Source organism: Colletotrichum acutatum (assembly GCF_030867785.1).
Source record: "Colletotrichum acutatum strain CBS 112980 chromosome Unknown BDZ83scaffold_1, whole genome shotgun sequence".
NCBI lineage: Eukaryota > Fungi > Ascomycota > Sordariomycetes > Glomerellales > Glomerellaceae > Colletotrichum > Colletotrichum acutatum.
Window position 1 is genome coordinate 941086 of NW_026848995.1, and position 24148 is coordinate 965233.

The 24148-nt window shown below is 54.7% G+C and overlaps 9 protein-coding genes across 9 annotated transcripts; 4 read left to right on the plus strand and 5 right to left on the minus strand.

Annotated features, from left to right (window-relative positions):
* Nucleotides 1-3263: 3263 nt before the first annotated feature.
* BDZ83DRAFT_564191 (major facilitator superfamily transporter) lies at nucleotides 3264-5025 on the plus strand (the record flags this gene model as incomplete). Its single annotated transcript, XM_060503616.1, has 2 exons — nucleotides 3264-4218; nucleotides 4289-5025. 2 exons carry the CDS (start codon nucleotides 3264-3266, stop codon nucleotides 5023-5025), a joined length of 1692 nt encoding a protein of 563 aa, XP_060371975.1.
* Nucleotides 5026-5955: 930 nt separating this feature from the next.
* BDZ83DRAFT_746318 (uncharacterized protein) lies at nucleotides 5956-7128 on the plus strand (the record flags this gene model as incomplete). Its single annotated transcript, XM_060513252.1, has 1 exon — nucleotides 5956-7128. One exon carries the CDS (start codon nucleotides 5956-5958, stop codon nucleotides 7126-7128), a length of 1173 nt encoding a protein of 390 aa, XP_060371976.1.
* A 187-nt stretch (nucleotides 7129-7315) lies between these two features.
* BDZ83DRAFT_9928 (uncharacterized protein) lies at nucleotides 7316-9753 on the minus strand. The gene is made up of 3 exons (XM_060516049.1): nucleotides 9352-9753; nucleotides 9179-9266; nucleotides 7316-9118 (listed from the first exon to the last, which is right to left on the minus strand). Exons 1-3 carry the CDS (start codon nucleotides 9562-9564, stop codon nucleotides 7503-7505), a joined length of 1917 nt encoding a protein of 638 aa, XP_060371977.1. The 5' UTR covers nucleotides 9565-9753; the 3' UTR covers nucleotides 7316-7502.
* A 1658-nt stretch (nucleotides 9754-11411) lies between these two features.
* Nucleotides 11412-12474, minus strand: BDZ83DRAFT_10287 (uncharacterized protein). Its single transcript, XM_060501040.1, has one exon. It carries the CDS (start codon nucleotides 12177-12179, stop codon nucleotides 11640-11642), a length of 540 nt encoding a protein of 179 aa, XP_060371978.1. The 5' UTR covers nucleotides 12180-12474; the 3' UTR covers nucleotides 11412-11639.
* BDZ83DRAFT_746320 (uncharacterized protein) lies at nucleotides 12395-12981 on the minus strand (the record flags this gene model as incomplete). Its single annotated transcript, XM_060513253.1, has 2 exons — nucleotides 12395-12819; nucleotides 12912-12981. 2 exons carry the CDS (start codon nucleotides 12979-12981, stop codon nucleotides 12395-12397), a joined length of 495 nt encoding a protein of 164 aa, XP_060371979.1.
* Nucleotides 12982-13624: 643 nt separating this feature from the next.
* BDZ83DRAFT_746321 (acetyltransferase) lies at nucleotides 13625-14353 on the minus strand (the record flags this gene model as incomplete). Its single annotated transcript, XM_060513254.1, has 1 exon — nucleotides 13625-14353. The coding sequence occupies one exon, from the start codon at nucleotides 14351-14353 to the stop codon at nucleotides 13625-13627; it is 729 nt and encodes a 242-aa protein (XP_060371980.1).
* Nucleotides 14354-15797: 1444 nt separating this feature from the next.
* BDZ83DRAFT_561668 (fungal-specific transcription factor domain-containing protein) lies at nucleotides 15798-18533 on the plus strand (the record flags this gene model as incomplete). Its single annotated transcript, XM_060503566.1, has 4 exons — nucleotides 15798-16151; nucleotides 16251-16823; nucleotides 16893-17872; nucleotides 18227-18533. Coding segments are annotated over 4 exons (2214 nt in total), but the record flags the coding sequence as incomplete, so codon positions are not given.
* Nucleotides 18534-19501: 968 nt separating this feature from the next.
* On the minus strand, nucleotides 19502-20604 carry BDZ83DRAFT_645880 (ribosomal L18ae protein family; the record flags this gene model as incomplete). Its single annotated transcript, XM_060509892.1, has 4 exons — nucleotides 19502-19660; nucleotides 19725-19901; nucleotides 19967-20151; nucleotides 20601-20604. 4 exons carry the CDS (start codon nucleotides 20602-20604, stop codon nucleotides 19502-19504), a joined length of 525 nt encoding a protein of 174 aa, XP_060371982.1.
* A 290-nt stretch (nucleotides 20605-20894) lies between these two features.
* Nucleotides 20895-23505, plus strand: BDZ83DRAFT_597225 (PCI domain-containing protein). Its single transcript, XM_060506894.1, has 6 exons — nucleotides 20895-21553; nucleotides 21619-21908; nucleotides 21957-22182; nucleotides 22236-22297; nucleotides 22355-22766; nucleotides 22955-23505. The coding sequence occupies exons 1-6, from the start codon at nucleotides 21248-21250 to the stop codon at nucleotides 23036-23038; spliced, it is 1380 nt and encodes a 459-aa protein (XP_060371983.1). The 5' UTR covers nucleotides 20895-21247; the 3' UTR covers nucleotides 23039-23505.
* Nucleotides 23506-24148: the final 643 nt, after the last annotated feature.

The following is a 24148-nucleotide window of genomic DNA, read 5'->3' on the forward strand; positions in this document are numbered from 1 at the left end:
TGGCTGATGGGATCGTTTCATCCGATGATGGGCCTCCCAATGAGGAAATTTCGTCGTGGGTGTCGGGCTTTACAGCGTGAAGTTGAAAGTCCTGTTGAATCCAGTGATGAGAACAGGGTCGAGTTGATATCTTGAAGTCCGTAGAATGACACAGAAACCCGCCCGACATCTTGCATAGTGTTCGTTGTCCAGTCTGAGCAGTGCCGTGATATAAAGCCGACGTGTCTCGATCCACACGAGTACATCGACTTGATCTGGCGAAACCGATCACGGCGATGCCCGAAAGAGGTTAATCACAGGCTATCAAAATCAATGAGTGATTTGATACTCGTGTTGTTTGTTGTTTTTTGGATGCCTTGGGCAAATAAAGATGGATGTTGACGGAAGGTGTTTGGATGTACGTGATACCATCTTGCTTACATAAAGTGCACTAATCGAAGCGAGGATCATCCATTTGCTGCTTTCTTCCGTTGTCTTCAGTGGATCCCTACGATGATCTTAGGATCTACCAGTTCTCCACTTCCAATGTCGAGGAGGCGGCGAGCTTATTTTTGACTTCAACAAACTGTCACCGTTCGTCCGTCTCAATGGTCGGCCTTGGTCGCTGACCTGCCTCAATGGCATCCTGGGATGGTCTCACAGACTGACATGCATCAGAATACGCACTGATGCGGCAACTCTTTCAATCCCGTGTCCCGTATCCGGGGCTGTCAAACTGTTTATGCCGTTTGACATCTGTATACTATGAGTTTCTTAATCGAGGGTCCGAGAGCGGTTTTCAGCGCGCAACTTCCTTCATCAATCAAGCATAGAGAGATGCCATTGCTAATCCGATCCAGTTGAATGGCAAACGATCGAAGCGCTGAGTGGTATGGGCCCGATGTGCACGAAAGCACAATAGGAATTGTCTAGGTACATGAGCCCCATGTGAGTGCGATTGAGACCCGTGAGTCCAGACAGCTGCGGTCTGAACGTCCACACATCAACGGTACCCCGACGCCAAGGCACCTATCAAATTCGTTCCGAGGAACTCGCACCTGAACAATCCGCCTGCGGGGTTCAAGGTCTTGCGGGCCCAAGCCCTTCTTTCGGCTGTCGTCGTCAATCTGTCAGGGTTGTGGAGGCTTACGAGGATGTGCAAGGTTCCCGGGACTGCCTGAGCTTAGGGATACATGGCGGCCTTCTCCGGCTTTCCACGTTACGGCATCCTGTTGAACGAGACTTTCGGCGCATGTTTTCCATTGAGAAATCATGTCGATGGAAGAAAAGCAAGCATTTCGGTTCAGAACTGCACACTTTCGTCGCCTAGTCAAACTTCGTCACAGGGAGCGCAGAGTGAGCTCACTCTGCGCGGGGATTCCTGCTCCTGAAAGCCGATATATGGGAGGGTGAGCAGACCTTTCTCGAGTCAAACTTCGGTACTTGCCTAGTGGACTTGACTTGCCAGAATGCCGCCGGGATGCGCGGAGAACTTCGCCCACCGGTTAACTTTCTCTCTGACAAGTTTGACAGTTAGTTTTGCCCACCGATGCCTTCGTGGCTCTCGGCAAATTTGCCTTTGATTATACTTTCCATAAATCGGACGATCCCGCTAAAATCTAACCAACGAGGCGGCCCAGCGTAAGATCTGGGGAAACATGCCAGTTCATCGAGAAATCAATTGCGGCAGTGAGGCTAGCGATCTGTCACCTCTTTCGAATGAACAGCATTCGCCTGCTTAGCACCATGAAGTTATACTATCGCCTTCGCCATTACCCTGCTTACATTCGAGGGACGTTACTCATTAGACCCGAAGGCTCTCAGGAACGCCCAGCCAGTCAGGCCACGCCGTTCGGACGTTGGGCAAAATTCACAGCGGGCGCTCATTATCCCGGTCTTTCGGCTAAGCGGCTGTCTGTATGTCTAGCTGGCAGGGTGATCCCATTCACTTTCCGGACAAGCGAGCCTTGACGTCGCTCCGGAAGCGACCTTTCGAGACCTCCTGTCATTTCTGAAGCTTCGAGAACTGCTGTCACGGTGTGACTTGAGCAAGAATAACATCTGCCATTCAGTCACTTCATCTGACACCGTCTACGACCTGAGAAGATTACCATTGCATCCGGTGAATTATCCATGTCCCTGAAAAGCCCGAGCTGGGCACCTTGATACAAACCCCGATTTCTGATCTGGCAGACCAATCACCTTTGGTGGTCGTACCGCCTCGGAGATAGCCGGCCACAAGCCGGGCGTGTAACCAAGATCCCTTGGAGCCGCCTGGGCGCAGAAGATCAGGAGATAAATCAGCACCGCCCGAGCTCCCCTTCGCCCAAAACACCGACGTGACCAAATTGTAAGATGCTGAGGGCAAGAGTCGGGTGAATCCGGATACGGGAACGATTAAGCAAGCCCGACTTACTAAAGAGAGGGACTGGCAGAATGCTATCCCAGATGCTGCTCAGGGTGTTTGGAGGAGTGAAATGGCATCACTCACAGTGACGCAAGCCGCGAATTGTTCGCAGATCTTGTCCTGCCCGCAAAGGGTTCCTATCCTATCCCCTAACTATCATCTGGCATCTTCTCTCCTGTTCGCAATCGTTTACTAAGGTGTGCGTAGGGGGAATTAACCGCATCATGACTTTAAGGTGCTGGCCAGTGCATCAAATCCTTCGGCCGGGTTAGGCCCCACAGCGCCCCGAACGTTATGCCGGTCAGCCTCCCGCTCCCTTCGGCATAATATTTCGGCCGACTCACCTGCTATAACATATACGAACGAACGAAACTTGCGCAAACAACACCACACCCGTTTCTAAGCCGGTGCTTAATCCGGTCGTACAGACCCAGCCGGACTACTCTCGTGCCTTGCAATTTTGCAGACTTGGCTCCTCGGCGGCGGAGAAATAATGACTTGCTCGGACTTTGCGTGAATGGTGAATCAGTACAGACGTAATGATAGGCCGGCCGGCTCGCACTCGGTCGTCCATGATGCCATTCACGGCGCCCTACCAACGTGGCCTCGACGGTGATTGAGCCGCACCGGCGTAAGGCTTCCCAACGGAGCGGGCCTGTTGGGTGGAATTTCACTTGTGACCAACCTAGCCTTGGCTTGAGCACATTGAATGTCATATAAGGCTATGGATAAAGCCCTTCACTGATTAAAAGTATCCTTAAAAGAGGACTCATCTTATTATCACAGTCCAGTAAGAAAATATACTGGCTAAACACAAGTTAGATCCAGTTTTGACCCCTTTTGACCTCCTATCTCGAACACAACCACACTTCTCCGAATGTCTACAACACAAACAGAAACACCAGCAGTGGTGCTGGAGAAACAAACAACCCAAATCGACCAACATGGCAAAGTCGTCTTCAAACCCTCACGGGAATTCCTTCTCGCCTTCAGCGCCCTCTGCGCCATCGCCTTGGCCGTCGCCTTTGACGCAACAACCCTCTCCGTCGCCCTCCCAACGATGAGCGTCGCCCTTGGCGGAACCGCCCTAGAGGCCTTTTGGTCCGGCACGAGCTTCCTCCTCGCGAGCACGGTACTACAGCCCACCGTCGCCGGGCTCAGCAGCATCTTTGGGCGCAAGGCCCTCGTGTACGTCTCGGCCCTGCTCTTCGCCGCGGGCTCCATCGTCGGCGCCCTCGCCAATAACTTCCACGTCGTCATCGCGGGGCGGACTATCCAGGGCGTGGGCGGCGGTGGGATCCTCGCCCTCACGGAGGTCATCATCACGGACCTCGTCCCGCTCGCGGTGCGTGGCCAGTGGTTTTCGCTCCTGTCGGCCGTTTGGTCGGTCGGTACGGTCACGGGGCCCCTGATCGGCGCCGGATTCGCGCAGAATATCTCGTGGAGGTGGATCTTTTGGATAAATCTTCCCATCATCGCCATCGGGGCGGTCATGATCTTCTTCTTCCTAAAGCAGGCCAAGGTACCCGGCCACATTGGGACCAAACTCATGAAGTTCGACTGGCTCGGAAGCTTCTTGTTCACGGCGGGCTCGACGAGTTTTCTGTTTGGCATCTCGACTGGTGGTGTCATGTATGAGTGGGCCTCCTTCAGGTGTGTGTTGCCAATGATTCTGGGTGTTTTCATTCTTGTGGCCTTTGGTTTCTGGGAGCTCAAGTTTGCGCCGGTGCCCATGATCGACAAGGGCATCTTCAACAATTGGACCATGGTCGCCAACTACATCATGACTGTTTTCCATGGCATGATTCTCTGGTCGATTCTCTACTTCCTTGGTAAGCCATCCCTCCCTCCCCTATCTCTACCCTTTTCATAGGACGCCCATAAGCTCACTCTTCTTCGCAGTCCTCTACTACCAAGCCGTCAAGGACTACTCCGTCGTCGTCTCCGCCGTCGCCGCCCTCCCAGAAAGCCTCACAGTCGCACCCTCCGCCATGGCTGTAGGACTCATCGCCGGCGTCACGGGCCGGTACCGCTGGTCCCTCTGGGCCGGCTGGGTCATGATCACCTTTGGCGCCGGCCTCATGTGCCTCATGCGGCCCGACACCTCCGTCCCCGCCTGGATCTGGCTCAACATCCCCATCGGCCTCGGCACGGGCATGCTCTTCCCCGCCATGGCGCTCTCCATCCAGGCCGCCTGCGAGCCCGCCCTCAACGGGCAAGCCGCCGCCTTTTACTCGTTCCTGCGCACGTTTGGGCAATCCGTTGGCGTCGCCGTCTCGGGCGTCATTTTCCAGAATGCGTTTCGCAACAGGTTGCTCGATATCCCTTCCCTGGCGGACGTTGCGGAGGAGTACTCGCGCGATGCGACCATTGTGGTTGAGGTGATCAAGAGGATGCCCAAAGGCGATGCCATGCGGGCGGATCTAGTGGAGGCGTATTGCGATGCGCTGCGGGCGATTTGGATTAGCTTGATTGCGTTTGGCGGTTTCTGCATGCTCATCAGCGTGACGGTCAAGAAGTACAGCTTGGAACAGGAGCATGTCACAGACCAGAGATTGGTCACGAGCGACGATACGAGTAAGGAGGACGAGGAGAGCCAGGGAGGGGATTTGGAAAGGGGGCAGAAGGTGAGATCTTGAATGAGTTGATTCTCGAGCCGCAAGAGGTGCGAGAAAATTCTCTAAACGGGTTCTATCAGCTTCAGAGCTGGACATCACCTCTCCTTTCACTTACATATCCTCCATGAGGATTAAACATTAGATGTCACAAGGGGCTGAGTCTTGAATATCGGAATTCTACGGATTTGGGTATGGCCTTGATATCTCTAGAGAGGGCATGTTTCAGATCTTTCTTATAATTCTCTTACTTAATAACTAATGATAGAGTTAGCAGAAGCATTCTGCCCAATCTCGTCCCACAATACTGCCTACTGAGTCTTAGAGCGCTGCCTTGAACACAATGAACCCGCGTCCCTCGATCGTGAGAAGCCTCTCAGGCGCAAAAGGAGGGCCAGTTTCCAATTTTGTGCCCTACTCCTCCTCTCACCAGTCGTACCTCTCGAATTTCTTCTCCTTTCACTATGGCCTTTGACCACCCTCCTCTTCACCTTCAGAAAAAGGCAAGTGGTGATTCAAACACTAACTTGAAGGTGAACCAGTTGCTTCGAGGCTCAAAAAAACAACAAAGTGTGATTCACTGTCGCCATTCTTTCACCTTATTCTTGACCAGCCAGTCTTTTCCGAATCCAAGGTCAGTCGGTTCCAGGCGTGGAAAGACGTATTATTTCCAAAAAAAAAAGGAAGTAGCTCACAACTTCTAGATTTTGCCAGCCTTCACCTCGACCTTTGCTCACGATAGCTTCACCTTGTTCACCTTGTGCACTTTGTTCACTTCAGCGAAACACTTTGCCTCGCCACGAAACATTCTGTAAAAGAAATTACAGAACCAGCATACGAAACCACGCTGTCAAAGCAAAGAAAAACAAAAAGGCTGTTTCGATTCACCGAACAGAATCCCTCGCCCCTTGACCAAAGGTACTGCAGCATACGTACATATACCAATATCCCAAGATGTGTCGCCGCGTCTACAAATACTACACAGCCTGCGGCTGCGTCCTCAACGCCCTCTTCTACCACAAGTGCGCCTATGGCTCGGCCTCGCCCCTTTGCAAGGAGGAAGACGGCATCGTCACCCACGACGGCGAGACCTGCCCCTACCACACCTGCGTCGCTCGCCGCCAAGCCCGCAGCCGCCGCCGAGCCAACGGAGGAGGAAGAACGCAAGACTCGGAGAATATCCGCGCGTCCGTCGAGAATCCCTTTACCTTCACCGGCGCAGGCAAGGAGATCACCCCCACGAAGCTCGAGGACCGTCACAAGCTGGGCGACTTCCAAGTCTTCATCAAGGACATCGACACCTTTCTGAAGAAGCTGTCGGAGCGTGATAATGGTATTCGGACCAAGACCCAGATCGAGGCCCAGGCAGAGTCACAAATTGTGCGAAAGTCGAACAAGCGAGAGGGAAAAAACAACCAGCTCAAGGACAGGAAAGTAAGCCGCGAGCTCTCCCCCCTCGCCGGCTGCTCAGACTGGACCGACGACGACGAAAACGATAACGCAATTGCCCGGCGCAAGATACGCGACCGTCTTAAGAAGGAGTTTCGCGCCCTCGTCCGCGAAAATGAGAGAAACAAGGAGCTCTTTGACGCGAGTGATGTCTTCATGAGCTCTGGCTGTGGCGATGACGAAGACGCCTCCGACAGCAGCAGCAGCGAGTCGGACCCGGGTGATGCGTATCCTTCGCCCATGAGCATGAGCCCGCACCCTGGCAACTACGGTGACGTCTCTGAGAGCAACGAGTCGCCTGATCAGGGTGATGTTCACTCCTCGTCTTCGAGCCTGAGCCCCGACCATGGAGATGGCAGTGTCGTCCCCGAGAGTAGCGGCGATTCGGACCACGGCAACATGCAGTCTTCGATCCCAGGCCCGGCTCATCGCAGCGACCCCCTTCCGGCGTTTCTCTCATGGGACACGTCTCCCGAGCACTCTGAGGACATGGAAGAGAATGAAGAGATTGATGAGGATGGAGATGAACCTGACTACGACAGCCACGACGCGGATATGCCCGACGCCGATGAGGACAATGGAGACTACGTCCCGGAACCTACCTGGCCTCCCACTGGGGTTGAGTGGACCTCTAAGCTCAAGTACATGACTGGGATCTCCCGCCGCGACTACTGGTGATTGGATTGAGAGGTATCTGATTCGAAGATTGTTCATTGACGGAAGAAACTGAAGATGTTTGGAGACGAAGAGAGTGATGATCAAATGATGGCATTGGGATGGCAGTGGCCATAACGCCAGAATGACTGGGCGTCTTGTATGTGTACCTTAAGCTGTCACCTGTATTGATCAACAAGAAAAATGTCACAAATCGCGAGGCGGTATAGTGATATCATGTCTCATTGCCCTTTGTGCACTCTTCCAGTACAGGAGCCAGGTGTACATACGTGGAAGTGAAAATGCCGTTATGCCCCAGCTAGATTACCCATCCAAAATCCAAAACTCTCCAAATCGCTCAAAATAACCCGCTAAACCTAGGACGCTACATGTAGGGATTAGTTCCGAATCGGCGGAGCTGGGTATTGTCGTCCCCCAACGCCAGAGATGACCGGGCTTCCCCCGCGCTCTCTCCACCGCTTTCTATCTCTATCATCTCTCAGTTCCCGATCGCGGGGGTCCCGAGGATCCCATGGGGGCTCAGGCCTCCCTCGCATACGGTCCACGTCCGCATGGCTACTCGTCCGGCGCGTCGCTTCAGGCCGCACGACCGGTCGTTCCCTTCGCTTACGAGCCTCCATATCTTCTTCTCTCTCCCAGTTCACGACACGATCACGGTCACGCTCGCGTTCTGGGTCCCTGTCACGGTCTCTCTCTCTTTCTCTTTCACGTCTACGGTCTCGGTCTCGACCGCGATCTCTCTCTCTGGCTCTTTCCCTCTCTCGTTGCTCTCTTTCCTCCAGTTCCCTACGTTCTCGGGCTTTAAATCGGCGGCGGCGCTCTTCTTCCGAGTCTGAAGCCTCTGAGTCCTCCGATGCGATATCAGGCCAACTGCGGTTAAGTCTAGAAGAAGGCAAGTGCTCTCGGCTTCGGCGAGATGGCGGATCGCTTCGACGACCGGAGGTGCTTCGATGCCTTTCTGGTGATCGACCAGTGGGAAGAATGGACGCCACTTTCTCGCTGATCTTCTCCCTGATGCCATCTACGACTGGTATGCTACGACGCCTTGCATCTTCCGGTCTTAGTTCTGCACGATGTACACGAGTGACAGGTGGCGGCTGGGGTACCGAGGGAGCACCCATGCGTCGGAAACCGGGTGGTGGCGGCTCGTTTGAATGATGTGTATGAGGCCGACGTTTAGATCGCGGGCTCGCCGCGTCCTCGGAATCAGACGTTGAGGACGAAGAATAGTGTCGAGGCTGGCTGTGTCGGCGGGGTTGCATGGGCGGTCGGTTAGGATGCAAGTGCTCGGCGTTGGCGTGCGGATCTTGTGGAGGGGATGGGTAGTCAGAAAAGCTTCGGCGTCGACGGTCGTCAGGAGAGTTTTGTCCTCGGAATCGATCTTGGTCTGGGGTCCTCTGGGGAATATTGAGTCGAGAAGGGGGGTAGCGATTCGCGGCGTGACCCCCAGGCACATGACTGTAAGCAACCGGTGGCCGGCCAGGCGGTACAAAGTAATCTGCCTGAGGACCACGAGGCGGAGGCGATGGCTTCGGTGATCCCTTGGAGGGGTAGGGATTTCGGACGTGCACGTATGCTGCCTTCACTCTCGGCTCGTCTCTTTCTGCTGAGCGAGCAGGGGCAGTCTTTGGTGATGCCGGCTCCTCGTCTGGCACTGCCGCCTTCCTCAGTTTTTCAGCGCACTTTTTGTGCCATTTCTCGATTCCAGCGTCTGGCTCGCTGGGCAGAGCATCTGCGGGTAGATCTGGGGGAAAAGGCTCGCCCGTCTCAGGATGCTTCAGGTTCCAGCTCTTGACAGCCTGCTGGATGAAAGGTACATGTTCCTCGGGGCTCAGCAGTATCTCGATCGACTCCCATCGAACGAAGCCACGAAGGGTCAAGGCTGGGACGGAAGGGGCGTCGAAATCGTTGTCGGAGGGCTGCATGGAGTGCTGGCAGCCGGTTACCTGCCAAATGTAGGATATGGCGGGAAATGGCATATCGACAAATAGGGCTATGGCGACGAGCCGTCAGCATGGGATACATTGCAGGCGGGGTGAGGATTTAGGCTTACAGTCATAGTTACCACCAACGGCCTTATAAAAGGCGGCCAGCTTTTGAGGGGTCAAGGCTTGAACATGTCTATCGCCAATATCGCGAATCTATAGATAGGCGGGGTTCGGTTAGTATTTGGCCATGGGTGTGTGGAAGCGGGGTGGAGGAAGCCAGGGTTTGTCGTGGACGTACAATGTGTAAAGCGATGGCGCGGAGGAGAGCATCGAGAATCGGTGTCGGAGCCTTGTCTGGGCCGAACAGATAGCCGTAAGGGGAGGATGGCTTTGGATCGGGGTTCTGCGACTGTGTCTGGGCCTGCGGTTGAGGTTGCGGTTGCGGTTGAGGGTGAGGGTGAGGATGAGCAGAGGACTCTTTGGAGTCGGCCTCTGCGGTCGCCGTCGCCATTCGGGGCCGAAGTCTACATCAACGGTGCGTTTTTGTGGGCAGGAATGTCCCGGGACAAAAGTGTGGAGATTGGACGGGATGGAGTAATATAACGGTTTTGGTGGCGTGTGCTGCTGACAAGCAAAGGGCTTTAGCTTCGCAGGCAGTGGCTGGAGAGAGAGATGGAGAGAGAGAGATGGCGTTTGGATTATGAACGACTTGGAGCGCAAGTTATCGTCCGGTTCGGTTGATGTTGAAAGGCTCGGGAAGAGTTCAAGGTGCTAGCGTGGGACTGGGAGCGTGGGCGAGGTTGAGTTGAGGGTTCAACGGCTACTAATAACTCAAGGTACTTTGGGTGCGGGCCGCCGCCACAGCATCGTCATACGAGAGAGACAGAGAGATGCGAGGCAGAAGTAGGCTGAAGCCAAGCCGTGAGTCAAGGCCGGATGGATACGTGCGGATGCAAGTCGAGGCTGGTAGGCGCAGGATGAGGACTCGGTCAATATGCGCGCCAGAGGAGCAAGAGGGTGCGCGCGAGTGCAGCCGGTGGCAGGAGAGAAATATCCGGGTCGAGGACTACCGTAGTGGGTGTGAAGCGTGGACAGAGGGGATGGATGTGTGTAAGAAACACAGTCCAAGGTCGAGCGAAAGTCGAAAGCGACGACGGGAGTGTGCGGTGCAGCTGGTTGATGGAGGATTGGGCGGGCAGCGAGCTGATGATGTAACTAAAGTACTCGGACTGCAACTTGAGGTGGCTAGGGTACTTGGGCCTTGTTGTTGCTGGGGGGGGGTTGGAGGGGTCAAAGACGCGGGCACGCACGATGGGACGGATGGGCATTTTTGGGGGGTTCAAGGTCGCCGCCGCTCTGGGGCTTTAGATACATTGTTTTTGTGGTGAGATGGACGGGGAACCGGGGGGAAGGCAGGAAGTGGACTCGAGGGAGGAAGGACATACCTTACCTTGCCTTCCCTCGGAGTCTTGGACATGAACTTCCCATCGCGTCAGGCAGAACCGAGCTGCGGGAAGCAATGGAATCGCCTGGTCGTTCTTACCTTACACAACTGGGCTCTTTCACAGCTTCTGGTCAATACCTTACCTTATTGCCTACGGAGTACTGTGGTACATGCAGCAGCGCTGCGCAAGACAGGGAAGAACAAGGCAGGCAAGGCAGTGGCAGGTAAGAATAGCGATCAAACAGGGAAAACGTTTGGCTGTTGGGCTGACACGTGCACCCTGGCGCAGCTTCCCTTGCGGGGACAAATTTGGGCCGGACCGTCGGTTGCCTTTCGAGAGATACATGCCTTTCCTGCGTGGTTGGGCTGTGTCTGAAAGTATCTTTCCCTCACTCCCGACCTCCACGCATCCAGTCTCCAACCGTTGGGTACGTACCGCCTTAGGGTGCCCTCCTGTTGCTTCCATTTCTCGCGATGTACCTTTACTCTTTCTCCCATGGCAATCTCACCTCTTCACGACCGCTAATTGGGAACATCATCGCTCCACCCCCTCTGACTTGTATAGGCACACATTCCTAACGAGCTACCTTACCTCACACACACACTCTTTCTCTCTCTCTTTCTCTCTCACCAGTCACCACCACCATCCCACAGCATCTCGATGCTTCCGTACTCGGCTTGTCTGACCTTGATCTTCTGTCGTCCGTTTGGATTCAACTCCCGAGGTTACGCCTAATATCTCCAACATCGCGTCCCGACTCCCCACCAGCTGATCAACATGATTTGGCATCCATGCTCCGTACATTACCCTCCAGCAGGCTCCAGAAGATAAGGCAAAGTGAGGCTGGGCAGCAAAACGGACCCGACTATCCAGATGATCCAGATGACCAAAGAGGCCCGTCGAAAGCGATGGATGCGGATGCCCAGTTCCCTCGGCCCCTAGGATGCAGCCTGAAAGTCTGCCCAGGTGAGCCGTCTGCTGGACACGCCCAGCTGCGATGTGCCTTGTTGCGGAGGCTGGTGCCCGCTCAGCCGCCAGCCGGCCCTAGCCACGCAACCCTCTATTCCAGAGGCAACCCGTCCAAGCCGACAGGTTGTCCCATCTGGTCTTGACCTACATCTTCCTACGCAAAACAAGAGAGTTAAAGGCCAAAGGGAACCGGCAGGCGCTGAAGAGGAAGTGTCCAGCCACACGCCGTTGAGCTGCTCGAATTCTGCTCCATCTCATGTCTTTCCCCGGCCCTCCACCACACGACTTCTAGGAAGCTACTTTTCCTAGACTCACTAACCTCCAAGTCAGCGTCACCATGTCCACCTACGCCGTGGCCAATTTGCTTCCCCGGCAGGCTGGAACCCGGCGAGCGCATTTGCAAAACACCAAAGATCCGGTTCGATAATCCACCCAATCTTTTCGTTACTCCCGCCCCATCTTGCAGACTTCCAGAAACACTGCTAGCAACCGGAAAGTGATCCGCGGCGGCGCGTCGCACATCCTTACGAATACATGGCATAGTGTCTTTACCCTGGCTTACCTTGGTGACTCTGCGTGTCCATCTAATTCTAATTGTTCCAGCAGCCATGTATGATGCAGTTGCAGCCAAGGTTTTGGGACACAGTGATCTGGCGGTGAGCACAAGGGTAAAGGTTACGAACAAGGCTTGCAGGGACCTGCTATTGTACATTGCGTCGACCAAGGGCCATTTCTACCACTTCCTGACACTGCAGCAACCAACGAGAATGTGATGGCCACCTGCTGTTGCACTGGTCGCCAACCATCTGCCTGGCCGGTACACCTCGAGCACTATCTTTATCTTACATGAATCTGTCGCCGTTCCGTCGCCTCGGTTCCCTGTCTATACAGAACCGATCGACATGTCTTGGATAGAATCAAACCCTTTCACGCCCATTGGAAAGCGGTATACCACAACCCGATAGCGGCGCCCGCAAGAGAAATGATGCTTCTTACGGCGTTGAGGGCCTGCCACCTCTTTAACAACTGCGTGGTCTCGGACAGACCCAGCGTTGCGGTGCCTCGTGCACCGGCCATGAGCGCATTGTTCGTTGACGACATGAAGATGATGGTATAGGGCACGATGGCAAGACTCAAAGCTCCAGCGGCAACAAACGGCTTCCACGCAACACCCTGGTCGTAGCGATCATATGCAGAGTAGGCCAGCGAGAGCGTAATGGCGAGCGCTACTTTTGGGCCGGTCGACGCGCCGTTCAAAAATATGTGTTGCCACAGCTTCAGTGCATGACCTGGCTCGGCGCTGGTTTGGAGAATGGCGGGGATGCTGAACATGGACAACGATGCCGCCGCGCCTGGACTAAAAGTCAACAATTGACGTCGACCACGCTGATGATGGCACAAAGAGAGAGAGCACGCGATTGAAAGAGAAGAAGAGCTCGCTTACCTGCCCACCATGCGCACCCGAGGATGCCAGTAGCAGTGGCAATGGTGTTGGCCATTCCGAGTTGCGACATGTTGGATTCGGTGGTCCTTTCTTGGGTAGTAGTTGGTGTGGTAGGGATGACGAAGGGGACTGTGTTGCGATGGCAATGCTTGAGATCGGGTGGGCTCAAATGAGGCAGTGCGTAATCTCGTCTGTAGAGTTTCTCTCTATGGTTCTATTCTATGATGAGGTGCATTTGACTTCCTGGCGTCATCTGTTCTAATATATATCAAAGAAGGAATCCGGGAAACATCGGCGGTGCTAGCCCCCGATGAGATCGGAGGAATCACGGACGACACAAATTGTCCGAAGCTATGTTCTCCACCCCGAGTCTCGCGTGTCCGATGCCGTCCCTAATACGACCTCCGCGCCGTACTGGCTGGCCCCATCATTACGGCAGCTCTCAAATCATTCGAGAGTTAGAAAACCCAGGTGTACCCCATGTTATAGTGGTGCTGAGCCTCCCAAAAAAAAAAATTCTTGGCCAACTTAAACAAGGTAGACCAACAAGGTTTTGCGGCAACGCATCTAGAGCTGAACGCCGCAAAGAGCCCCAGGGATGGGCGGTTTAATCGAACGACGCATGGTCAGTGTGAATTTCCTTCCTCTCCCACATTTCCCTCTGTCATCTTCAGTGTTCCGTTCCGATTATTATATTGTAGTTGGGTTTTTTCCTATTTTGGCGCCTCGATACCATAGCCGACAAGCGTCGTCGTCTCCTGCGTCTTTTCATCGACTTCTGCCCAGACCTTGAGCTTTCGGAAGCCCGTCTTATCCAAGACTTTTTGGCTGGGCAAGTTGTCCAGCTCCGTCACGGCGGTGAGAACCTCCCCCACCACCTCGTACTCGGACCTGGGTTGCTCCTCCGCGCCCTGGAACGGCCGGGTCACCTCCCCGATGACGCTCTTCTCAACCCGGAGCGCAGGCGCAGCGGAGCGGGGCAGGGACCACCACGCGCCGACGAAGCCCCGCAGGAACTCGGTGGCGTACCCTTTGCCCCAGGCCTCTTTGCAGAAGAGGTATCCGATCTCGGGCCAGCCCAGCTCGCCGCCGGGTAGGCCGGGGCTGCTGGGGCCGATACGCTTGACGCCGCCGAGGCCGACGAATTCACCCGTCGAGCGGAGGCAGATGGTAAAGTTGTAATTGTGCGCGTCGTTGGGCGGGAGGTTGTGGTCCAGCCAGGCCTGCGTCTCGTCGAGGTCGGCGTCGGGGCGGCCGGCGACGGCCCACCTCATGACCTCGGGCTGTGAGCGCATGGCGTGCAGGGCGGGCAGGTCGTCTTGGCTGACGGGCTTGAGGATGAGACGCTCGGTGAGGACGGGCTTGCGCGTGGCGAGAGGGGGGAGGGGGAGGGTTGGGAGGGTGGTGTTCACCGTGATGAAGTCTAGGTGTTCATTATTCATTTCGGGCATGCTTTCTTGTTGTTTCCCCTGTTTCCTTTCGTTGAATGTTTCTTCAATTTTTGTTGTTAGGCTTAGCAAAGAGCCAACATTGTGTTTGTTTTGTTACCTCTTTGCATGATTTTTATTTCATTTTTTCATCTGTAACATTGTCACGGGGGATTTCTGGGTTTGAGTCATCTCAACGGGCCCCAAGTTCGATGACTGTTCATGCTGAAAGTGAGGGAGGGTCCCCCCAGAGTATAGTACGCAAGCGCACTATTTCTCTTTCAGTATCGTCGATTTGGCTTACGAATACCTACGACCGAAAGTACGACAGTAAATACGACGAGGCCGGGAGACGGATAGTTCCGCAATTTTATCAGGCTCGCACTCGGCGGTCTTCCGAGCGCCGCGCCGCGCCGATGTTGACAGTCCAGGTCTTTGTTCATCTCTTGGACAGACTTGGCACTTCCATCGGGTAGAATGCAAGAAACCCAAACTGTAGTCACGGTCCACGATCTCAAGATAGAAGTTTGTGCTCAAATTGCTCCCTAATCGCGGCAAGATACCGGGCGGTAAACTCTATCCTTACCAAGGTAGACCTCCATCTCTGGCGAGACCGAGCAAGTCCCGACTACGGATGTACGTACGATCCTACGAGTACACAAGTGCTGACATATCAGTCAATCTACGTAAATCTATCCGTCCAAATAGTTGGCACCTATTAGTCTTGTTTTTTAAGGTTTTTTCTTACGCCTGCTGCAGCGGGGTGGTAAGGTAGTTTCGGGCAACCCCTGGGAAATTTTGCATCTGAACGCAGATCGGGGCCTGGGGGGGAACAGTGCAGTGGGGAACCACACAGGCGACAGCCCAAATCCTCATAGGTATATTCCTCCCTCCGCGCTTCTACCTAAGGTATCTGGGTCTCACTCACAGCTCGTCCTTTTTGACTCACAACGAAGAACACCATCATCATCAAGCGAAACCCCATGAATCCTGGAAACCGATTCGCGAAACAACTACTCTTATAAATCATCACCTCTTCTTTACAACCCTTCCCCGGCCTTTTCAATCTGGATGGAAACCTAAATTAATACTCCGTAGACGGCGGACGCACGTCAGCCCGGGCTTAGGAGTTACAAGGACGTCGATCGCCCGTTCGCTCTTAACTTACAAGGAATGCAAACGCGAGAGGCCTAGCGGGGAAACCCTCAAAATCGTCAACGTCAGCAAAGGCCAACCACACACCTCACTCACACACCCTGAGCTTCACTTGAGCTTCACTCACTTCAGGGTCGCTCACACACCCCCTTCACTCATACTCACCCACACCACCTTGAACTCATAATAAAATAAACAACATCGCTAGACAATGACACCGCCGGCGTCATCGGCGACCGCAGCCCGACAACAATCAGACCAGAACACCGCCGCCCCTGGCAACAGCGGCACCAGTAAACAACAGCTCAGCTGCGCAAACTGCCGCCATCGCAAGATCAAATGCGATAAGCTACAGCCCCGGTGCAAGCAGTGCGAGCGCTCCGATCTCGACTGCGTCTTCCCCTCCCGGAAGCGGAACCGCAAGCCACGCCAGGGGAGGCAGAATGAGCTGCTGAATCGCATCACACGTCTGGAGAGCATCGTCAGCAAAGTCGACTCTGGTAACGTAGATGGAGTTGTAAGGGGCAGCGGTATCGGGGCCTCAACCGGCTCGGCGGGAGGAGGAGGAGGAGGAGTGCCCACTACGGCCTTGCTCGCAGCTGCCGCCTCATCGACGCCGCATTCCATTTCGGCGACGACTGGCCGAAGGGGTGTTGGTGTCGATCCCGTCTCGGGCATGAATGACGCGGAGCCGTCGCCGCCCGGCGCGGGGTGGGACCCCCAGCCTGCCCCGCCGACCAACTACATGAGCGCCGAGTTCTGGGATAACCTGTGCCAAGAGGTCGAGGGTATGAGACAGGCCCTTGACCAGCCATCCGACAGCGAAGGGTCCGACGATGAGGAAGGAGGAGGCCAAGGCAAGCAGGGCCAGCAGCAGCATCAGCACAGCACGACGAGCCCCGAGTCATCCACCGCCAATAAGGGCCAGACGCCGCCCGCGCTGTCCGGGCTTATATCCAGCTTCGTCACCGGCGGGGACGAGCCGCTGAGGCACCCGCCGCGGGATCACATCATGTACATGTGCGGCATCTTCTTCTCCAACGTCGATCCGGCGTTCAAGGTCATTCACCGGCCGACGGTCTCTGTCGAGCTGGAAGGGTTCGCGAACGCTGTGAATAAGCACATTGACGATGCGACCGAGGCTTTGTTCTTTTCCATGTACTACGGCGCCGTCACCAGCTTGACGAACGAGGCTTGTCTGAGGAACTTGGGAGAGGAGAGGAGCGTGCTTGCGCAGAGGTATCGGGAGGGCGTTGAGAGGGCGCTGCATAAGGCAGACTATCTCAACAGCACTGAGATTCGAACCCTTCAAGCGCTGACGTACTACGTGGTGAGTCTTTCTCTTTCCAGTTTCACTCACTTATCACCAATCAAGTTTCAGTATCTAATCATCTCACAGTGCTTCCTCCGCTCACACAACGCCAGCCGCGCCTCATGGGCCCTCATCCCCCTTGTCGTCCGCCTCGCCCAGGCCCTCCACCTCCACCGCGACGGCGTCAACCCCCCTCTCCCACCTTTCGAGGCCGAGATGCGCCGCCGGCTGTGGTGGATGATTGTCGTCCTCGACATCCGCGCCGCCGAGGACCGCGGCACCGACGCCGCCATCCCGCGACAGTCTTACAACACCCGCCTCCCCTTCAACCTCGACGACGACGACTTCGGCCCTGCGACGACGGACCTGCTCGAGGACAGGACGGGCCCGACGGAGATGACGTTTTGCCTGTGCACGAGCATGTCGTCGGGCATCTTTGGCAACCTGCGGCCGCGGCACCCGCAGCTCGCGCTCGACAACGACGGCACGCCGGAGCCGACGACGTCGGAGGACGAAATCATGGCGCACGCGCAGCGTCTGGAAGCGCTCTTTGGCACCGCACCACCGAAAACCCCTGCGTCGGATGGTGATGGCTCTGGTGGCGGAGGCGGCGGCGACGACGAAGATCAGGATACGCGGCACCTACCCGCCAACCATGCCGCCGTAACGGTACGCATCATCATCCTCAAAATGTGGCTGTCGGCGCAGTACCCCTTTACACCCCGTGCCTCCACGGCGACGGCGAAGCCTCGCGTCGCGCGGGAGACGATGCTCCGCACGGCGGTGAACACGATAGAGCTGGTCGAGTACAGCTCGGCGACGTACCGCGAGCGGTTCGGGTGGTGGATCGACAGCTACGTGCAGTGGCACCCGCTCGCCGTCGCGCTGGCGGAGCTGTGTGTGCAGACGCGCGGGGAGCTGGTGGAGAGGGCGTGGCGGGTGGTGGACCGGAACTTCCACGGGATGAGGGAGCGGATCGCGGACACGAGGCGGGGCACGCTGTGGAGGCCGTTGAAGAAGCTCTTGAGACGGGCCAGGGCTGCGAGGGCGGAGGCTATGATGGGGGCGTTGAAGTTGGGTGATAGCGGTAAGGGGGCCCCTGTGATTGCGGCGACGGCGACGGCGGCGGCGGAGCAGAAGGGGGCTGGGAGGAGGACGGTGGAGGTGCCGCAGCATGAGGAAGAGGAGGAGGAGGATGATGATGACGATGAGGATGGGGATGGAGGCGTGGATGGGAATGGAGACGTGGATGTCACGGATGTCCAGGAGTCATCAGCTGCGGCGGCGGCGGTGGGAGGTCACGGTGTGAGTATGGGAACATTACACCCGGCATTCAGAACAGACCGCATGGGCGGTAACACCGCCAACGCCTCTGCCGCTGCTGCTTGGCAAGGAGGCGGCTCCACGCTGCCTTCCACGAGTATGCCCTTCGCGACCACAAATACTGTTGGTCTGGATGGCCCCACGCCGATGGCGGTCGACCCGTCGATAGCGGCGGCGGCCGGGATGCCCGTGACATCACTGCCTCCGTCAACCTCAGCATCTATGAACCCGCCGTTCGGGCTGACGCCGGAGGACATGGCCATGTTTGGGGGCACACCGCTGTTTAGTAACCCGCAGGACCTGATTGCGCATTTCGGAATCCAGATGGATGCCGGAGACTTCGGGTGGGACCCGAGTTCGTGGGACGAGTTTGTCGTTGATGTGAATATGGAAAGGTCACCTGGGGATGATGGGTAATTTTAGTTTGAGTGACTAAGGGAACCACAAGAGGAGGAGGAGGAAGAGGAGGCGCATGGGATACCTACATGAACTGGCGCGTAGGTGTGGTGTATGACATGGGAAAATGAAAGGAAGGAATGAAATGGTGATGCTGTACGATAGGGATGACGAATCACGCCCATCAATACTGGAGAATGGAAGAGAAATCTAGGCTTCCAACTGAAATTCATTGTAATTGTGTAGGATTGAATGAGTGAAAGATATCCGACAGCTTGATATCTGTTGTTTCAAGCAAGTGGCCCCAGTGGTTAGGTATCTTAACATCGTTGTAGGAATACGGTGTAGGTGAACGGGAATGGTCGACGAACCTTCATGCCCTAGTGGTAGTGGTATGTCACTGGACACTAGAACAATAATAACCACTAAACGAAGTTACAGGGGGTACGTCACGGCCAGTAGGGTGACTTCTACTTAGATATTTGAGAGCAGCTGGGAAGGGTAAAGGTAGATGCCAAGCGAAAAGCACTCAACGTTACAAATACTTGAAGACATGCATGCATCACACCACTAGCAATGAGAAAAACTTTGACAACCGACGCAGGGTGAGTTGGCATTTGTCTACGTAGACGAAGCCGGACGTCTTGACATCCCTCTTCTGGCCGAGCAGATCTAAGGTAAACCGCATCGTCTCATCAAGAAGTCGTAATTCACAGCTTCGTACTCAGGTGTCATTCGTCCATCTATCAAAAGGGTGGTTTGAGTAAGGTTTCCCTTCCCTCCCCTGCTGCTTTTTTGGCCATGCTCGCGAAAAGATGATGTTTTGAATTGATTTCATTTCTTTTGGTGGCCCCCGCCTTCAGAGAGCAAATGCACGTGATAGTTCCATAGACCTAGTGAACACCTGCCAAGTAGTAGTAGCCCGCCCCTCCATTTGTCGAAAACCAGAGAAACAACGCCGCACAACAGCCAACACTTTATGCAAAGGTGGTGGGACGCTTCGCGCTGAAGATCTTCTGGTTGTTGAGCTTGGAGACGCGGTGGGGGAGGGGGAAGCTGAGGCCCTTGGTGATGAGCTGCTTGATGTAAGGGCGCTTGACATCGTCGCCCTTCTCGAGCTCGACGACCTTGAGGATCTGTTTGAAGGTTTGTTAGTAAGTTCGCCATCTCGTGGGAGGCGTTCGGCGCAAGGGCACATACGTGGATGGACCTGAAGCGGGCACGGTGGCGGGCGGCCATGTCGGAGTAGAGAGCCTCGACGGCGTCGGTGCGGGACATCTCACGGTACTCCTTGTACATGTTGTGGGTGCCGGAGCGGGAGTCGTAGCGGAGCCAGACACCGAAGTTCTTGACCTTGAGGGGGTGCTTCTCCTGGATCTGTAGCGTGCAAAGTCAGTATCTGACTGCAGTGCTTTTGGAAAGTCGAGTTTTCGGTGACGTACCTCCTTGACGCTGACGATCTCACCAGTGGCCTTCTTGACCTTCTTCAGGCCACGCAAGAAGTACCAGTAACGGGACTTCGCAACCGTGACATTGGGAGCGAAGATGGTCATGCGGTACAACGCGGGAGTCGGGTTGGACTCGGTGGGCAAGTGGCGCCCAATGACCTCGTATTCCGAAAGACGACCTATAGCGAAAATAATTAGTTATGCGTCGACCTGGGACCACCAAATTTCTGGATCCAAAGATGCGAGTTGCTGTGTCATTTTGAGCTGCTGCGAATCTTCCGGTCGATCGGATTCGGATGGGCGGACAAAATCGCGTTGCATCGTGAGGTCAGGCCAGGTCTTGCGCTCATTCCCCTCCTTCCTGTTCCTCCCAAGCCAAGCCCCGACTCTTTCGTCGTTTGGTAATCTGTGGTGGTCTCGCTTGACATGCGAGCTCATGGTTGTCGATGATGGTGAATCCAGGAAGCAGGCGCGCTGTTGCTGTCGTGCGGTGCCATACTACGACATCTTCGTGATGTCTCAAGTAGCATTGAAAAAGTTTGTTCGTCGCGGTCGGGTTCGAAAAATTCGCAGCAAGCATTCGCATCCAAGATCCAGATCCAAGCGAGGAGAGAGGAATTGTGCTTACCCATCTTGAATATTTTGTTAGAAACTGGAGATCCCCCACGGACTTGAGTAATTGGTGACTTACTTTGAAGAGCTGGCCGATGGTCGTCGATTATCCGATATCGTGGTGGTTGCTGCTGGGTCTGAAGCCGAATGGGAAAACAAAAAAGTTGGGTAAATGCAAAAAAGGGCGAGAACCCTATGTGTCAACGCCACACTTTCCTAAGCGACTGGACCCCACCTTGTTGCGGCTGGTGGGGATCCACCTCAAGCCGCCCAGTTTTTCGAGAAGCTTTGTCAATGCATTCCTGCCTTGAATGTCAGGCGCAGAACAGCCGGTGTCCACCAGAAAGATCAGAGGGAGCAGCTGCCTTTGGTGAATCTCAGAGTCACTGGGTTCTGACCAATCACAGCGCAGACCGCCCGCCATTGAGCAACAGCATCACAGAGGCAACTACATTTGCTGGCTGGTGTTGGACCGGGATCGCTTTCATCATAAGTCTGGCAGGCAGATTGCCCTTTGATTCAAATTTGCAGGTTATATCCGGTTGAATTAGCGTCACTTTCCAGCAACGGTCTTTAGAGCGCTCGCTCTTCAGCCCTTCGGCTCTTCCATCACTGAACTCACTCACCCACCCTTCAACGTCGACAAGGGCTCAAAGAGACAGGATGGAGCTTTTATTTGAGGAGTTCCGCAATGCCTACAAGACTCGGTCTGGGTACTCTCTTGCGCAGACACTTCAGCCATTCAGTCCAGTCAACAAGCCGGACAAGCTACGGTCCATCTATCTGAGCACCAACGTCCAAGAAGCCAAGAGCGACATCAAGTACATGCTTCTCGGTCGGGGCCCGGGATCTAAGAAATTCAAGCTCGACCATGAGGAGACTTCGGGCTGGGTAGAAGTCTACACGGCGTACTGGAAGGCCATTGGCGAGATCCTCAAAGTAGAGGGCGACTCCGCTGCTGGAGGTAGGGTGAGCTCTCGCGCAATACGCCTTCCGTTCCCTCTCTTCAGTTTCACCACTAACACCAATAACAGTCTTCATCATGGACCAAAGTTTATGAGTCTTGGAAGGAATTCACCACCGCTCTCATCCGAGGCTACACTAATTATGGCTTCGAGGCGTGGACAATTCCGTGCCTCTACCTTGCCGGCAAGCATTTGCGACTCTTCGCCATCAGCTCAGACGAGGAGCGGAGCACCACTGATGCTACTGCTGACGCAATGGAGCTTGCTGACGACTACGACCCGGACCTGGAGAAGCAGAAGCAGCTGCGCGACTGTGAGCAGCAGCTCAAGCGTATATTCACCCTGTGTTTGAGCGATAGGTATGTCGACAACCCCAAATACTCTTGGCTAGTCCTAACTGTATACAGAGCACCTCTCGAAGAATCGAGGAAGTGGGCCATTTACTACATCATCAACTTGCTCTTCAAGACCTACTTCAAACTCAACTCGGCAAGTCTGAGTCGGACAATCCTGAAGGCGTTGTCCACGAACCGTGGAGATATGCCTCCCCTGGAAGCATTCCCCAAGTCACAGCGGGTGACATTCAAGTATTATGAAGGTGTGCTGTTCTTCTTGGAGGAGAACTATGTCGAGGTACGTTTTTCGAGGGAAGGCTAGCTCAGTGTTGCGAAGCTGACGAAACCCAGGCCGAAAAACACCTCACTGAAGCATGGTCACTGTGTCATAAGGATGCGAAGAGCAACCAAGAGTAAGTACTCTCGACACACCCCACATCACCATCCCCAACCACTAACAACCATCACAGGAGAATTCTTACCTACCTAATCCCATGCCATCTTCTCACCACACATACTCTGCCCAGCAGCAAACTTCTTGAGCCTTATCCACGGCTGCAGAAGCTCTTCCTCCCACTGTCGCAATCCATCCGCAAGGGCGATTTGCGCAACTTTGACTTAGCTTTACAAGAAGGCGAAGAGGAATTCGTCCGCCGCAGAATCTACCTTACGTTGGAGCGCGGTCGCGATATTGCTCTGCGCAACTTATTACGCAAAGTCTTTGTCGCTGGCGGCTTCGAGGAGGCAAAGGAAGCCGGCACCGCTCCCGTCCGTCGGACCAGAGTCCCAGTCGCCGAGTTCACAGCTGCTATTAGCCTCGGTAGCCAAGAGACTGTTGACCCTGACGAGGTCGAGTGCCTGCTGGCAAACATGATTTACAAGGTACGTGGCAGCTTTTCTTTTGTCGTGCGTCTGGGGTTGCCTTGTAGGCAACATCATCACGGGACCGACCTTGCGTGCTCAAGGGGATCCAGTGTCGTGATGACTTCCACAAAAGCTTGCTACTCTGACAAAGTTCCATAGCAACCCCTCATTCACAAGTACATGACTAACAATCCGCCCATCTGCAGAACCTCATGAAGGGCTACATCGCCCGCGAGCGCGGCATCGTCGTCCTCTCCAAGAACGGGGCGTTCCCCGGAACAGGGGTTTAAACGGGGATGGTGGGGTGGGGACTCCGACCGCATGAGACTTTAGACCAGTCCAAGAACTTGAGATAATACAGCCTTGGTACCACACCATCGTGCGCATAAAAGCGGCGAGAAGATGTTTGACCCAATAGGCATGGACGATACGGCCTCGTATAAGGTGTGAGCAAACCTGGCGGCATGCATTGGTGCGAGGAAGATGGATGCATGAGTATCTTAGTGATACCGGGCAATTAAAAAGCAAAGTCTATCTCGACGCCGTTTGTTGGGATCAATCAGTAGATGCACATCAATACATTGATACTCAGCAAATTGCTTCAATTGTTCCATTGCCCAATTACATAAGCATATCAAAACAACCAAAACAACAAAAGAGTTCACCCCCCCGGTGCTGAACTGGGGGCTACATCTCTTGGTGCTCATGCTGGGAATTTTTTATGGTGCTCATTCCGGGATTCGAACTCGGGGACTCGTATGCGCTGAGCCTGTCGTCGAGTAGGCTGGTTGGCGTAGATAAATTGATGTTGACCATTAACCAATTCCACCACCCACGCCACAGTTTGACCTGACCCCCCGACCTAGGGGGGCGCCTGCTGTGCTGGTGACAGGAATGGAGTTGAGGGGGTCTATATGGGCTTCTTCCTGTGTGTATTCCACTCGGGACCCGGATGGATGGGAATGGGAAGTTATCAGGTGAAGGTTTGGGACTGGGAAGGTAGGTAGGTGCGATGCGGATGAACTTGCGGCTTCCCACCTCAGGCAAGCACGCTTTCGTGGCCTGGGGGCCGGCGCCATTGGTACTGTGAGACTGGCCTTTGATGAATGAAAGAAAAGAAATTCAATTACAAAAAAAAAACAATGTTCACTAGATAATGCATATGTAAAGGTTTTCCGATTTCCACTGGCCATCTATTTATCTGCTATGTACGTGTGACATATGTTGAGCTTGCATTTCACCGCGATCTGTCACGCAAAGTAGATTGTTTGCAATGTCACTACAGCATTTACATGCGGTCACGTAGGAACAGTCACACGCCATTCCTCAAATGCAGAAAACAACTCCCAAATACAGTCTTTCCTATACCACCTCACGCACACATCTGCTACATCAACCTT

Coding starts and splice junctions, on each gene's coding strand:
- BDZ83DRAFT_9928 (XM_060516049.1), bottom strand. CDS start 9,564: ATGGCGACGGCGACCGCAGAGGCCGACTCCAAAGAGTCCTCTGCTCAT. Junction 9,267..9,351: donor GCGCCATCGCTTTACACATT/GTACGTCCACGA, acceptor GCCTATCTATAG/ATTCGCGATATTGGCGATAG. Junction 9,119..9,178: donor CGTTGGTGGTAACTATGACT/GTAAGCCTAAAT, acceptor TCGTCGCCATAG/CCCTATTTGTCGATATGCCA.
- BDZ83DRAFT_10287 (XM_060501040.1), bottom strand. CDS start 12,179: ATGTACAATAGCAGGTCCCTGCAAGCCTTGTTCGTAACCTTTACCCTT.
- BDZ83DRAFT_597225 (XM_060506894.1), top strand. CDS start 21,248: ATGGAGCTTTTATTTGAGGAGTTCCGCAATGCCTACAAGACTCGGTCT. Junction 21,909..21,956: donor ACCCTGTGTTTGAGCGATAG/GTATGTCGACAA, acceptor AACTGTATACAG/AGCACCTCTCGAAGAATCGA. Junction 22,298..22,354: donor GATGCGAAGAGCAACCAAGA/GTAAGTACTCTC, acceptor CAACCATCACAG/GAGAATTCTTACCTACCTAA.